Source organism: Phalaenopsis equestris, unplaced genomic scaffold (genome assembly GCF_001263595.1).
Source record: "Phalaenopsis equestris unplaced genomic scaffold, ASM126359v1 Scaffold000002, whole genome shotgun sequence".
Lineage (NCBI taxonomy): Eukaryota > Viridiplantae > Streptophyta > Magnoliopsida > Asparagales > Orchidaceae > Phalaenopsis > Phalaenopsis equestris.
In genome coordinates this window covers 29,108,988-29,126,365 of record NW_018164444.1, presented here as the reverse complement: position 1 = coordinate 29,126,365, position 17,378 = coordinate 29,108,988, and the positions used below count along the sequence as shown (strand labels likewise).

General features: G+C 32.9%; 1 protein-coding gene across 1 annotated transcript in view; it reads right to left on the bottom strand.

Annotated features, from left to right (window-relative positions):
* Positions 1-348: 348 nt before the first annotated feature.
* Positions 349-17,378, bottom strand: part of LOC110025312 (non-specific phospholipase C1-like) — a 17,503-nt gene continuing 473 nt past the window's right edge. The window contains 3 exon segments of the mRNA XM_020725732.1: positions 349-885; positions 7,677-7,853; positions 16,570-17,378. The exon segment at positions 16,570-17,378 is cut by the window's right edge and continues 14 nt beyond it. Coding sequence (XP_020581391.1) covers positions 563-885; positions 7,677-7,853; positions 16,570-17,378 — 1,309 coding nt within the window. The 3' untranslated portion in view covers positions 349-562.

Here is a 17,378-nt window from a genome sequence, read left to right as displayed (position 1 = left end):
TGAACCAAGCCCGGGGTGGCTAGTTGGCTCATTGAGTACAATCTAAACTCAACCCGAACCAAAGGTCCATCAAATATATATGCTAATCTTCAAGCTAAACTCAACCTTATAATCCAGATTAACAAAAAATGGATAATTACATATAGACCACCCAAAACATTAATATTCATAAATTAACCACCGAGGTGATTATTTTGAACTATCAAACCAACGTATACATGCATGCCACAATCAAACTATTGAGAATTTGATAAAAATGAAAAATATGGGTCGGAGTTGTCGGAATTCTGCCGTGAATTTTGATAATTGAGTGAGAATTTGAAAAAAGAATGAAAGAGGGTGGTCAAATTTGTAAATAGCAAGTTTTAATTGCAATATATGAGAGAAAATGAGCCGTATATATATTACAGATAACAAATGATAGGGCCTTTCCCACTTAGACATGAAGTGCCTCCATATCATTACAAACAGAGATAACATGGCTTAGCGTTTTCCCTATACAGTTATCCAACGTAAAGCAGTATTAATTAGTGACAAAGTATTATAAAAGTGGCATTAATGTTTAAATAATCTGAACAGAAGGGTTGGTATCTCCAGCAGCAGCCCTGCTAGTGAGAGCAGGCCTCATGATAACAATGGCGGATTCATTCGCCCCAGCTCTCAGCGCCGTCTTTCCAGCTTCCAAGAACCTTGCGACTGCATCCTCGGCATAGCGATTAGCTTGACCAACTGTCATGCCCTTTCCAATGTGAGGGTACGCGTTAAGAACGTGGTCTCCATTGAGCTGCGAGGCGAGTTGGATCAGCTCCTCCTGAAACTCGGAAAGAGATGCATCTTCCTTGGGACCATGGGGTCTCAGAGATCTTGTGACTTGTGGTAGTTTTTCTGCAGTGGAAATGGGTTGTAAGTAGATGGTGTTTAAGAGATGGCTTCAGTGCAGCTGTTGTGTGTGATCTCATGAAAGCAAACATTAATGGAGATGAGCTTGAGTTTATCGTGACTCGAGCTTTGGATTGATGTACAATGATGGGTTAAACTAGAGTTGGAGCTTGATTTAGTTAATCATGGCGTTAAGTTCCAGTTTGATTAACTGCTTATGTTTTGAGTTCATGCTAAAAGCAAGTTTCATCAGGTTGTCTAAATGCTATAAAATGATAAAATAATGGCATATCTTTGGCACAAATTACTTTAACACGAGAAGCGAACAAAATAACAATAGCAGCATTTACATAGGTAACACCCAATTCTCATGTATTTACATATATAACCACTAAACTTACTTTTTACATTTATAGCATCCAAATTTTTCGTATCATATAAAATATATCACTATTTTAACTTTTAAAAAGTGAAATGCACAATTTCATGCACAAATAAGGAGGCATTTATATCTAAATATTGATGTTTAGTGTTATATATGTAAAAACATGGGAATTAGGTGGTATGTATGTAAATCATCCATGATAACATATATCAAGAGAAGTGTAATATGTACGTTAACATTAGGCTACGCATCAAATCCAACACCAACTTAAGCGGGTAGATGAGCCAATTTAGCTTGTGAGCCTGCTCAAGCATTACGTATTTAAAAGATCATAAGCCTAGTTTCGAACTTGAGCAACTTAACAAGCCAACTTGATCACGAGCTCGAGTTTAAGTATAGAACGACTGAGCTCATTATGTTGCCAGACCGGTTTGTTCGGGTTGTTTTAGAAAAAATATTCTCATCCTAGAAGCCTACTTAAATCTACTGTTCATCATGAGTCATTGGGTCCACTAGCTCACCCCGCCTTCCAGGTTCCCATTGTCATGGCACTAACGATTCAACCGAACAAGTTGAAAGAGTGAATCCTTCTCTACCGAAATCGCAGATCAAGAGTTCCAAAGACAATTCCAACCACAACAAAACCATCATTACCCATTCTTTGCATTCTAAGTTGAGTCTATGATCTTCTTCCTTCCTGTACCACCAAAATCTAAAACCCTCCTCCCAACACCATTGACATGCTCTCCAATGTCAGCGAGCCCTATATTTTGCCCCGATTAACAGTTTTTTTCCAAATAGTATTGGTTAGCTTGCTGTCGAGAAAGCAATAGCAACCAGACTAACAGCCATCTTCCCAAACATTTTATTTCTATTTTATATGGAGAAAGAACAAGTTTATTTCAATCTGTCATGCACACCTGAATTTACTCGTAGATGTTTTGAAAATAAAATGTGAAGGAAATTTAAAGTAGCAACTCATTATTTTTCATTTTCTAGCGTGTTTGTCTTGTCAACAATAGAACGTGAATGTGATATGAATATAGAAGCAAAGGTAGAGAATCATAAAGAGATGGTCAAGCTATTGGGGGGATTCCAAAAAGTAGAGAACAATTATTGTTAGAATATTCTGAACCATCCCAAATGATAGTGTTATGAATCAATTATGTAGAGAAGGGAAACATGCCAATAATACATCGATAGTAACTAACTAGAATCTTTAATATTATTTGTTATAATTAAGAATACTGATGACTGCAAATAAGATTAGAGAAAAAGCTTAAACATAGTAATATAGTTTATTAGGTTCACTGCCATTATGACTGCATCAGGTCTCTCCAACTTCGGAAGAACTCAACTAGAGTTTGCCAGAAATCACAATAGCGACATATACCATAAAAAAAAAAAATTTAAATAATGATAATAATAAAAATATTAAAATAAAATTTAATCCCCCTCACGACACCTATTGGTAACCGACACATCGCTCACGTGAACCAAAACGATCAATATTTTCTTTACTCGTTTCATTTTACCGAACACATGAAGGGATGAGAAAAGAGGAAGCAGCGACGTCATGAGGAGGAAACTAAACCCTAATGAAGCAGTTCGAGTGGCACAAGCCAAGCAAGCGAGCCTCGTATGAGCAAAGGAAGAGGAAGAAGGAAGGAGAGTTAGAGATCAGGGGAGAGTGTTTTGAATCTTGGGAGTGTTGCATGTGTAGTGTGGAAAGGAAGATGACACCTAGGAAGGAGCGCGTCCGTGATATGCAAGCAAGAGCAAACTGTGTGAACCCTAGCCATTCGGTGCGGGGGCAAGAAGGAAGGACCTTGCATGCAGAAGGAGAGGTGTGAGCGTCCTGTACAAAGGAAGAAGACAAGGTAGAAGCGAGCCGCATGCGGAAAAGAGAGGAGTCATGTAACTCCTGTGCGAAGGAGGAAGAAAAATGAGGAGGTGAGGTTTTGTGCGAAGTAACAAGAGAGGAAGCGGTTTTGTGTAGGATAAATCGAGCCAAATAAAGGGAGAATGAGAAGAGAAATGGAAGAATAAAAGAAAAAGCATCGAAGTAGAAGGTTTTGTTGAGCAGGAAGGCTTTATTTTCTAGGTTTTCCATGGTTCTCGAAACACCAATTTGAGCTGAAGTCATAGAATTGAGCTCACAGGTAGATCTTTATGCATTTCTAATGTATTTAATTTATCATTTTTTTGTCTTAAGTTTAAGATAAAATGATAAAGGCTTGTTGTTGTTGTTGTATTTTGTCTTAAGATTAATCTTTATGCTATAAAAAAAAGATTCAAATCATATAATCATACTTAAATAATTATAATTATAAAAAAATTATGGTAAATTATTTATATTAAAAAACAATAGGTAAATGATAACATTAATTTAATAAATAGATTAAGTCTTTACATTCAGCTGAAGATTTATAAAGTTAAATAAAGACACATTATTAACAAATAGTAAGATTTAATTATCATAAAAGTAACAAGAATATTTTATATATCATTAAAGGTTTTCTGCTAAAGAAAAGTTGATAAAACAATTAAGTGATGACATCTTTTAAGCTTGAGGTGAGTACTTGTACTTTTAAATTATAGTAATAAATGATTTCTTCAAAATCTGATACACACTATGAATTGTTTAGATTATATCAGCTCTTTAAGTTCATTTAATCATAATGAATTATATGTCACTGATATTTGAAATCAAACGCATAATATACTAAATGGTGTGAAAAGAAAACAATAATGAGATTTATTGTTTTGATTGTTTGCATGTGCATGCTTGACTATGATGGAGTCACTCATTTATGGTACTAGCGGACAAACGATAAAGTAATCGTACACGTAAATAGAAAAGGATATTGATACAGAAATACCTTAAAAGGTACAATTTTAGATGATACTCATGTGACAAATGTATATAGATTAAAAATATATAGTTATGTAAATGATAGAGTAAGAAAAAAATGAGTTTTTAGAACTTCATTGAATGATTAAATTAGATAGTACCAACTGTCAAATGCTCTTATATTTTTACACAATTTAATTGACATGCATAATGTTTTTTCTTTCATTGAATTACTACGATTTAAGAGTATGAGTATTCACTAGCTTTGTTTAGCTTATTATTTTTTAAACTATTAATTCAGGTTTAAATTATTTAATTAAAATATAAACAATAGCGGTAGAAAATTTTTATAAAAGACATGGACAATAAAAAATGAGATAAAATTTAACAATTTTATTGTAATCCATATTTTTATATAGTGACTCTTTCGTTATTAAAATATTAGTCATTGACAATTTTTTTTCTACCATCCGACCGTCTGTACCCACTATGGTTAATTCCAAGTTTCGGGTCGGGGCATGACAGAGGATGGCAGTGATAGATGTCATCTATGATTCACAAATACGAATACAGGAGTATAGATATAACATCACACAGACACAAGACATATCTAACATTGAAAATATAGGATATGACGTGTTGGGCATGACATTATAAAATGTGCAATACACATGGACTACAATAAAGAAATACAAATGTTCGTTGTGCCAACAATTAGGGGTGTCAAAAATTGACCCGACACGCCAACCAGACTCGAAATTGACTCAAAAAATCCAGGTTAAGGTTAACCCGAATAATTTTCGAGTCGGGATCGGGTCAGAGAATTTGACTCATTTATTATTTGGGTTCGAGTTGAACCCGAAAACTGAAACATGACGAATAAGCATGAAATTTCAAGTCGGGTTCGGATTAACGGGGCAAGCTCGAGTTCGGGTAGGTTTCGGGTCTTAGTTTTCGACCATTTTATTATTCAAATCGGGTTTGGATTGACCTTACTCGAATCAGATCATTTCGGATCGGACCTGAACCCGACCCGTTGATCCAAATCGACACCCCTACTCACGATCTTAAATGTTAACCATGTAAAAGAGAGAAAAGGAAAAGACCAAAATTCAAAATCAAATGTCCTATCATCAATAGAACGTGAATGTAAACCACTGAATTGTAACACTTCATCCAATTGTTGAGGATGGCCATCCATGATACAATTAACCATGTTGCTTGATGGTCAATAGACCAACACCGTCTGCAATTTCTTACTTAATCCACACCAAAACCAGCAAATAAATTTCACAGCTATGTCGAATCTGAGGCTTTAGAGAATGTCATGGAGACACATGATATGCAGAAGAATAGTTTAGCTACACTAACCACATCAAATGTCTACTTATAGGGAATAAATGAGATACTTCTGAAAAACGGTCCTTACCACCATTATCAAAGCAGTTCCGTCTTCGAGGTCAGCAATCTCAGCATGAAATCTAAGCTGATATCCTCCCAGATATGATCAGGTAATGGAAATGCATGTATGGTGTTTTATTTTGTGTTGCTCCCTTGCATGTTCGACAAATGTGGCACTAAACAACAAACATCTCTTCATAATTTTGGCTAATGAAAAAGATACTATAATTTGGGAAATATTTTAACTCTTCCAACAAAAAAACCAAGCCCCCTGCGTGCAAAAGCTTAAATTAGTAGAGAGTGAGAAGATGAGTTGGTAACATACAAATGATTCCCTTTGAAAATGACATGATAGATTGAGAATTCTAACGGGGGAGAATGTGGCAGAGTTCTTATATTTTATATATTGTTCTAGAAGCAATTGCTACCCAATAATATCTGCTTTAATAGCCACATGAAGGCTTTCTAGGATGCTAACGTGTAGGCAACCCGATTACTAGTTCCTACTTAGTGGCACAACACAAAATTGAATTTCTAGAAAACAATACACAGCTTATGTGCAAGCGGTTTAGGCATTTTTTTTTTTTTATTCAATTTGTGAATTCAAAAACTAGAGAGATTGATGCTCACTGAAAAAAAACAAGTAGAGGGTTTAAGACATTTTTGCGAATTCTATGAGAAGAAAGTACTATTCTCATTATTTAACTGCTTAGACAATAGCATAAAGTCTTTGTTTATAGGTGGACCGACATTAACAGGTAGAGCTTATTTTTTCACTAAAAAATTTAATTAGGCGTCCCTCTTGCAACAGGACAGCACCAATTCTAGTCGTGGAGATGTCCATCTCCATCTCAATTAATTTTTCAAATTCAAAGTGGATGACATTGGTGCAGAGCTAATTTTCTCCTTGTTGAGTTTGAAACTTCATTTTTCTGGTCCCAAAGAGAAATGTTTTTGTTTTAATTAATCAGTCGAAGCAGCTGAGACCACACTGAAATTGCATATAATCATCTATAAAAATTGGTTAGTCTATGGAAGCATCGAAATTCAGTTGAGGATGTCAGAATTGGCCAAGTTTTGATGGCTTCTACCTCACGGCTGACTATTTGAATGCCAACTAATTTAGAAGCTTAAAAATTAGATTCCTGGTACGGCAAACTCTTATTTCAAGTGGTTCAAGTACAAATTATTGTCCCTCAAGGTGAACCACCCCAGAAAGGTTTACATCATTGAAGCATAGAAGTGGAACATAACTAGAAATTGTGCCAGTCATATTCCAAGAAAGATCCATAATCTAGCAGCTTTTTTTTGAGGGAAAAAAAGAACATTCCAGAACATATAAAATGAGTGAAAATTCATTCAGACTGAGAAATGGTCTGACAACTGAAAACTGGATGGCCAAATCACGGACAAATAAAAATATTAATAAAGTCAACCACCAGTAATTTGAATGAGTGTGACTTGCAGTTGTGCACTGCAGCCAAAAGTTCAAATCCCTTAAAAAATCAAATAGAATCATTTTGGACAAAACCAAGTAAAGATGCAACCATGAAGGATGTCAAAATGCAAAGCATAAAGTTATATACAAATTTCTTTTCTTTTTTTAAAGCGTGAGACATAAATAAAGCATGAAAACTTCAATCAATCAAAGAAAGATTATAGTACCGTACTATTATTCAACAATTATTAGGAAAATTAAAATTATGAAATCAATAACTATATTTAAGTTAAATATTAAGAAGGACGATTATTGCCAACTATTAAGCAATAAGGAAAATACACGGTATATTGACAGCACGTGATATTAACTTATTGTTGAATTGGCTTTCTTCTTTGAATGAAAAGTGGACTGCATGCATAATGCGCTCTGCAACGTGACAAAGTGCGTGCTTTGTTACTATGACTACATTTTACAGCCTAAGATAAGCTTCTTTACACAGCAATATGAAACTTTCCTGGTTTGCTCAACACAAAACTTAAATTGCAAATGCTAATAATTACTAAGAGATGAATTTGTGCGGCTAAACAAGAAAATAAAAAAAAATTAATAAAAAAGAGCTTTGTTCATCTCCTAGGTGTTGGCTTTAATGTTTGTGCTTTCATTCATATTAGTGTATGTATGTGCACAGGCATGAGCCAAAAAATAAATAAATGAACCTGGACAATCAGTGCGAGGAGTCTTTCGGAGGGAGAAGTAGCGTTCAAAAGTTCCAGCCCACGCATCTCTCTTCGTGAGAAAATTTGAGTTCATATTGAAAAGCTTTTTAACTGTTGCAGGGATGGATGAATGTTCAAACTTTGAAGTTTTAGTAGGACCTTGGGGCTCATGAATAACTACAAAATGGGGGGAAAAATTAGGTTAGTGCTCATATCCAAGGCATAACACATAATAACTGAAGGTTACTTCCATGACTTGAATTCTAGACTCGTTTCATTAAATGATATAGAAAATTTAACAAAACAAATGTTTAAGATAATTGGGGAAAAAATTCAAATTCTTTCAGTAACTCCAACATGATTAAAATATTGTTCGGTTCAATATTTACTTTGATGTAAAAGTCATACTATTTATAATAAGAAGTGTTTGGTTTGAAACTCTCTCATTAAAGTAGTATGAATAATATTAATTTTCAAGATTGAGGCAAATTGGATACTATCTAGTATCAATATTACGCAAGCTTGATAGTAACAAAAGAAAGGAATAAGTCATAAATAACAACAGTACATTATTTAGGTTGATCAATAAATCAAATACAAAGCATTTGAAATATAATAGAAAAAACTATCAGCTAAATAACAATATTATCTAAAACATCATTAAATAAAGCAAACACTAAAACTTTTCTTAACTATTGCAAACCAAAAACATGTGAACTATCTATAGTTTCCTTTATGGGCACAACAAGAAAGCTTTAATTCTCTTTGGAAGATTCTAGACGAGGAGAGCACCACATGGACAATAGTTCAGATTACTGGAATTGAGAGAAATTCACTCTCTTTTTATTCATCCTTTACGAAAACAGAAGTTGAAGTTTAGAAGATTCAATTCTTAGAAGAAAAAAGTTATTTAAACAATCCAAATAATGAAATTTTCGAAGTTACTACTGAATGGAAATCAAACAGAATGCATTGAACAAGAAAATTGATGTTCTAAGCACCATTTTGCTATATTAATGATTTCAAATTAAGTTTATTTGTGTCAACTTGCCATGATGTTAATTCCTATAGAGAGCTGGTAGTATTAGCTAACATTGTTGGTCCCCTATACGTGTCTTTTTTTTTTCTTTCACATGCATGACTGTCCAAATTGAGCAAAACAGTGTTACTGAATTTATTAGCATGATTCCTTTTTGTAAGAGATTTTCTAGGGCAAAGGATTGTGTAAATTTTAAGAAAAATCATTTTCATTAGGGTGTTGCATTAGATTCTTTTGGATTAATTTGATAATTGTTTCATTGAGTGGATAAACAATGGACTTTTTGAGAGTTTAATTATGCATCAGAAGGCTGATTTGATGAAATTCATCATAAAACCAAAATTTGCCAAATTTTTATCTTTAATTAAAAAAAAAAAAACTCCAATTATGTACAGCAATAGGTTATGGTCTTATAGTTTGACTATTGTTGAAGATGGCTTTCTCTAACAGGACTGCAGCTCATTCCAGGGCTATGGCAAGGATGAGACTCCTAGCATAACTTGTGAACTAATTACTGTTATTGAGGATCAGCTTCAGGATAGGTTTCTTTAGAATTATTCTTGTGATCAACTCGAGATTGAATTAATTTTGGCGCCAATGGGATCTATGGCTACTATTAGAGTTTACTTTTGCGATCACCCAATAACTCAACATTTACCAATTTTCAAGTTGAATCCTCTTGCAGCAATGTGAGGCCTCAACTATAAACCATGAGTTTTTCTTTTTTTGTTTGTTTGTTTGTTTGTTTGTTTTCTTCTATAATTTTAGTGCATGGTTGTGTAATTGGATTTTATCAAAGCTAAGGACAATTAAGATGTTTTATTGCAGTGAGATTTTTTATTAAATTAAGATTTTTTTATTGCGATGTGATTTTTTCTGATCCTAAATTTTTATTCAAGTGGCCATTAAAGTATAGTTTAATTTTTGCGTGTTTTTTGTTCTCATTGAAGGAGATGAATATTTTCCTAAATTAAGATTTTTCCGTACATGATTTTGTGCATCTCATCCTAGTTTAGCATTAGGAAACCCTAGACTCCTTGATGTTTTTGTATTAGATTTGGTATCAAAGCAAAAGATTGCATCATCATGTCATTAAAAGTAGGATACAATAATTAAAAAAAATTGTAAAATCATAATAACATGTAATTTAATATAATCAAGTAAGCTATGATTCTAGAGGACTATAATGTGACTATCATGAGATTTAAATATATAGTTCTACAGTTAAAGAGAGTATAAAGTTAACAAATTTTTAAATTGGATTGAAAATTTGAAAATTTATTTGACTTCTATAATATGTCTGATTCGCAAAAAGTTATGTGCGTCAAACTAGTGGATCATGCTTAATAATTGTAATGTGTTGCTACAAAATCTGCATGTGTTAACATGAAAGATAAGCTTAAGGATTAATATATGTCAATCAATGCATATAAGAATTAACTGTTATTTTAAAATAAAAAATTATAAACAAGGTGATTATTATAGTCAAGTCTTTATTTTCCTCTAGACCATTATATCATCATTATAAGCTTCATCACTGATTTTGAATGAGTAATTAAGAATGAATTAAGGGGATAGTTTGGGTTCACTTTTTATTCTCTTTTTTTTAAACTTAAATTTTAAAATGAAAGAAAGATGTTATCTTTCTCATGCATCCAAGTATTCAAAAGCAAGAAAATTTATAAAAAAGGCTTGCTTTTTTGAGCTGCCCCTTCTTCCCACACTTTTGCTTCTTTTTCCTCTGTTTGTGTTCTCCATCCCTCTCTTCCACTAATCGACACAAAAGCCAATAGAAAATTTCAATTAATTTCTTCTACGAATAGGTTTCAACTAGCTCATAATTGATCCTCTAATGCTGTTTTCAACTGTTCAAGGCGTTATCAGAGTGAAGTATCGCTATTGGGAGAAGGTGGCCATGTGCCCCCTTACGGGCAATCTCAATTTCAAAACTCTTATTTTATAGCAATGACCTAGAGCAATAAAAAAAAAAAAAATTGTTGCACCAAGCTCATTTCAGGAGTTGAAGATGGGAGTCGAGAGCCAAGGATGGATGAGCTAAGTTTAAGGGAAAAATAATTTTTAAAATATTACAACTCCAAATTTTTTTTATTTTTCCCCAAAAAAAATATTTTTTTTTTCAAAATAAGCAAATAAACATATTTTGCTATAGAACAAATTATTTCTGTATAACAAGAAAATGATATCAAACAAGGCCTAACCTAGAATTCACCAAAAACACTATACTTGATTTTATACAGAACTTCAAATATTAATAAATATTGTATTTGCCCTCTTCTTACATAATTGGAAAATGTTCATAAGGGGGTAAAATAAACTTTAGTATCTACTCTAAAGCTTGCCAACCCCACATCAACAACAACAAAAAAAGTATGCATGGTCAGATCTAATAAAAATTAAATCCATTCTTAAAGTGATATTATACAATCATCTAGTTGATGAACCAATCGAACACACTAATAAAGCAATCGTCAATTTTGTATTTCGTTATTATTTTTTGACATACAAAAAAATTAAGAAAACCTTAGGGAGAAAGTGAACTTGCATAAATGTTTCAAATAATTTCCTAATGATGTGAGCTTTGAAAAACATAAAAATTAAAACTTTATTTATTTGGTCAAATCTATAAGTGCATAAAATCATCATGAAAACAAATAAGCCATTCGGGTTGTTTTTTTCCAAAAATGGTTGTTCATCAACATAGACATAGCATATTTATGTGAGTTGTATATTTCTAACTTCTCATCATTATCTTCATTTAAGAGTTAGTTATAATGCATTCTATAGTATTATTTAGAATATTAATATTTTTATCATTTACCTCATATCATATCATCCATTTTCCTAATTTGCATGAAAGAATTGGAATAGAACTAACTATTAACTATAAAAATTATACATTTCCTACTGATATGAATAAGAATTATATGAAATTTAAACTAGATGAAAAAATAATGATCCGTTTAATTCCTGAAAGATAATCTATAAGAGCTTTTAAGAAAATAACTATTAAAAGGAGTCATATAAAATCGTGCAATCTATTGAGATGAATAATCAGAAGTTAAGGATTTTAGAAAATTTTGATATTATTAGTCCTAAATGTATCTAATTTGAGTGCATTCAAGGAACTGGCTAGTAGCGTCGTAGATTCTTCTCCTTTTCATAAATTTTCAAATTCACATTATGCATTTTATAAAAAAAAATCTATACATATTATTCCAAATATAATATTAAATGATAAAATTAAGACCACTAGTAATTACGAATATTAGAGGCATCTTGTGCACTGGTGTGCAGGAACTACGTGAGATAATTTATAGATTACTCTACAAAAACTACAATAGTAATGACTATATTCGCTTGTTGAATATCAAACAATATAAATTTATCAGATACAAGATTTTCTAGTAGGGAAATTTGAAAAATAAAAAAATATAAATATAAACAAACAAATTGTGCTCATAAAGACAAGCAAAGAGTTGACATCTGCATTATTTTTTGCTACAATTGTTTCCATGTTGTAGTTTTCTAATCATAATTTTAGTTTATTTTTGTAAACAAACCTATGATGTTTATTCCTATAAAGAATGTGTTATGTTCTTTACTACCTCTGCTAGTTTGATTGGGTTCTCGAGTTTGGCTGTCTATCGATGTAGTTCACGATTGGTTCGTTGGATTCATGGTGGTGATGTAGTTTTACCATCGCCTAGAATCATGTTGCCATAACAAGCATGCAATTCCTTTAAGTGTGGTTGTATCAGCATGTGATTATTTCCAACATGAGTTATGATTGGTTACCATTGGATGGCTTCCATTAGTATTATTTCATTCAATTTACCTGCAGTTGAAATGATTTTCGTATTGACAATATATGAGGCTTCTATTTGAATTTATTATTGAGATTATCATATTTTACAGTAATGGGTGCCGTAGTGTTACAAAATTTAAACCATTTTTAAGAAAATTTGGCATAGTTGACCTTAGGAGCTAGAAGGATATAAATATTGCATTAATGAAGAAAGTGAAACGACAGCTATAATTTAATAAAAAAAATCCAACTTTTTGCTTGTGTTTCATTTAATTAAAAATTCAACTTTGTGCTAGTGTTGGTTGGATATAAATCTTTTGAGTGATGTGTAATTGATAAAAATCAATTTCATGGGCAAGCCATCTCTTGAAATCAGTACAAAAACAACAAAGCCTTAATCCCACTACGTGAGGTCAGCTACATGAATCCTTTTTCTCCATTGCGTCCAACTTAGTGTCATATTTTCATTTAATTCTAATAAATTAAGATCATTTTTTATACAATAAGCTCAAGCCTTCCTAGGTCTACCTCTGTCTTTCTTAACATAAGTCAAATCTAAAACATCTACTCTCCGAATCGGATCATGAGATGGTCGACGTTTAATATGACCAAATCATCTAAGACGGCTCTCTCTAATTTTGTTCATCACTGGAGCTACACCAACCCTATCACGAAGATATTCAATTCGCATTGTCTCTAAGTGTAAAGTCACTCATCCACCTAATCATTCTCATCTCGACAACACTCAACTTAGTGTTATGCTTCTCTTTTAAAGGCCAACATTCAGCACCATAGAGCACTGCACGTCTCACCACCATCTTATAAAATCTTCCTTTCAATCTAAGCGATAAATTTCTATCACACAAAAGGCCCGAAGAATTCCTCCACTTCAACCAACCAGCTATTAACATCCCCATCTATATCACCATCGCTTTGAACAAAAGACCCGAGATATCTAAATCATTCACATCTTTTAATAATTTGATCACCCAAAAGTTACATTTATGTCACTAGAGCTACTACTACTAAAATTACATTTCATGTATTCAGTTTCAGACTCCAATGTAGAGCTCTATAATTCAAGTTTTTCCTAGGTTTTTTTTCGTCTTATCCACGAGAAGGATATAATCAACAAAAAGCATAAACCAAGGTACATCCTCCTGTAAATGTTCAGTAAGACCATCCATAACTAAAGCAAAAAGATATGGGCTTAAAGCCGATCCCTGATGTAATCCAACAGAAATAGGAAAATAATTGGTCAATCCTCATTCAATTCGAACACAAGTAACAGCTCTAGTATACATATCTTTAATGACTTGAATATAAGTCATATCAACACCTCTCTTCTCAAGAACTCTCCAAAGGATATCTCATAGAACCTTATCGTGAACTTTTTCTAAATCAATAAAAATCAAATGTAGAACTTACTTGTTATCTCTGAACTTCTCCATCAAACTTCTCAATAAATGTCTAGCTTCCATAGTAGACTTGCCCAGCATAAATCCAAATTGATTATGATAAATCTTTGTAATAAGTCTTAACTTATGTTCAATTACCCTCTCCCATAATTTTGAAGTATTACACATCAACATAATTCCTTTATAATTTGCACACACTTGTGCATCCCCTTTAATCTTAAAAATGGGGACCAAAATACTCTTCCTCCACTCCTCGGGCATCTTTTTAGTCTTTAAAATAATATAAATAGTTGAGTTAGCCAAGAAACTCCCAAATCTCCTAAAATTTCCACACTTCAATTGGGATATCATCGGGTCCTACAGACTTCCCACCCTTGGTTTGCTTTAAAGCCTCCTCAACTTTTTTTTTACAAATGCGACGATAAAAATGAAATCTTTTATTATTATTAATGACATTAAGATCATTAAGGTCAATAATAATTTCAAAAACTTCATCAAAAAAGTTTATCAAAATAACTCACTCGTCTATGTTGAATATCTTTTTCCTAAGAAAATCACATTTTTATTTTTATCTTTAATGCACTTTTCTTGAGTTAAATCTTTACTTTCTTTTTTCTTTGTTTGACTAGTTTATACATATATATTTTACCCTTCTTAGTATATAATCTGTTATAAATATCACTAAAGGCAGAATTTTTAGCGTCACAGATTGTTCTTTTAGACTTTCTGCAAATCGATTAGCGTCACAGATTGTTCTTTTAGACTTTCTGCAAGTCGATTGATATTTTTTTCAGTTCTCTAAATTTTTACATTTAAACAATTTTTATAACATATCTTCTTATATTTTATAACATCTCCAGAAATTCATATGAGGATTAAATTTCTTTTTTTAAAAATTTCTTTGTTAAATGATTTTTATGATTGAATAATTTGTGTGATTGGATTTCATCAAAGTTCTGAAAATTAAAGTTTTTTCTTAAATTGTAATTTTTGATTGATTCAAAATTTCTCTATGATTTTCATCGATGCAAAATTGCATTACTAAATTTCAATTTAGGAAATCATTGCATTTTCAATTGGGATAAATTTTATGTGTTTTCTAGCTTTCATTTAAAGAGATTTTTTTTTCCTAAATTAAAAATTCATAGACTGCAAATTTGACCTCATGTGCATGATTTTGTAAGTCTCAACCCAATTTTGCATTAGAAAATCCTACATTGTAAAATTTTTTGCATCGCAAATCATTGAATTCAACTCACCTTTTTTTTCAACAAGAAAACAAGCCAAAAAGGAGTTAGCAAAGCTCCACCTTATGCATAAACCATAAACTTCATCATGATTTATCCATAATTCTAAGAGATGTTCTCGGTTATTGTTAAACATTTTCCTGTCCATCAAAACACAAATAGCAAAGACACGTGAAATCAAGTAAAAAAGATAGCCATAATACAACACTTTAGCCAGATCTTGACAAAGGCATGCATGCATATATATTATTTGGTGAAGCCAAAAAGCCTAAACGTATCTTGTGAACTTAACAGATATTAAAGAACAAGATAAAACCTACTTAAGTTTGGGTTTATATGTATGAAAAGTCTAATTTCCCATCCAACATGAAGCTACACGAGAATACGATAACACCTTATTCATAAACCTAAACAATTATTACCATTCATGGAATAGTTAAGGGGCCATTTGGGATCACATTTATTTTTTTATTTTCTATTTTTACTTTTTTATTTTATTTTCAAATGTTTTGATTTGAAACAAAACATGTTTGACATATTTGATTATGATATGATTTTTTAAGGGCACTCAAAAATCTAAAAGTTGTGTGGATATTTCAAAAAAGATGTTAATTTGTTTTTTAACATAAAAAATAAAAATACATATAGAAAACACTATAAACAAACATATTTTTAAAACAAATGAGAAAACAAAAAATAAAAACAATTTTTTTAAACTAAAAACAAAATTGATCTCAAACAAACCCTATATTATCACAAACTAGATAAATACTCTTATGAAAACTCTTTCTAATTATTGCTTCAAATTTTTTATAATCAATAATTCAAATAAATTCGATCAAGCTTCACAAATATGTAGAATCTAAATTGGATGGTGACGGTTAGTCCTCTGAATCAAACATACTTAACTCCATCTAGTTAAACTTGATGAAAGCATGTATTACATTTATGGCCAATTAAAAGGAAATAAAAGAGATTTAAATGAGGTAATTTGAACTTCATTCCTGTTCAAGAGGATGTTTGGTTGTAAGTAAGATTTAACATTAATAGAATTTAGTAAATCCATTAAATCCACGCTACCCGTGGATTTAGTAAATCCGGATTTAAGCCGAATTCAAACCAAAATTTCAGCCCTTAAATTCAAAAAATTTATAAATCCTCGGAACTCTTGCATTTTTGTTTTTGTTTGGATTTTCCGGTGATAAATCATATTCAAAGGTGCTCCCAAACCCCCGGAGCAGAATTTTGACAAACTAAACCAATTTATGCTGAACAATTAAGGATCAGCATATCTCTTTCATGGCATATATCTAAGACAAAAACAAGAAAAAAAAACCAAGATTAGAAAGATATGGTTACTCACCAGTCCCCTTTTCAATCCAGGGGGATATTAGAAAGGTTGGCACCCTCACCCCCAACCGATCAAATTTGAAGTAGTACGGGTCAGGGCCAGTGATTCCATCAGGACTCGGCACCCCTTCCACCGGGGTTGGAACATGATCGTAGAACCCACCATGCTCATCATAGGTGATGAGCAGAGCCGTCTCATTCCACTGCGGGCTTGATCTCAGCGTCTCATAGACCTCTTTCACAAAATTCTGCCCAAGAGCCACATCGTGAGAAGGATGGTCGTCGTTAGCAGGGAGGAGCTCACAATCGAAGTATCGCTGCTCGATCACCACATAATTAGGCAGTTTCCCCAACTTCGCATGCAATTTAAAAGTGTACTTGTAGTTATGGAACTTCAAAATGTTCTTGATCTTCCTTAAGCTCTTGAAGAAGAACGTGGCGGGGATGTTCTGATAGTATATGCCGAAGGTCAGCCCCTCGTCGTTAAGGGAGTCGAAGATAGTTTTTTGAGGGAATCCGTGAACAAGGTCGTGGCGGACGTTGCTCATGGCGCCATGGGAAGTCGCAGAGTGGACGTAGAAGCGGTTGGGCTGGGTAGAAGCCGGAACAGAAGCGAACCAGCGATCGAAAACGGCGAACTCATTCGCGAGGGCAGTGTAGATCGGAACATTCTCGGGAGCGAAGCCGCTCATTACAGTACGAGCCATGCCCTCGCCCATACTGGCTGCCTCCTGTGCAAAACCGTTCATAGGGGCCGGATTGAGGGAGGTATCCGCAGAGCCAAAGATTTGCTCTCGTATGGCCTGGAAAGAGGGACCGGGA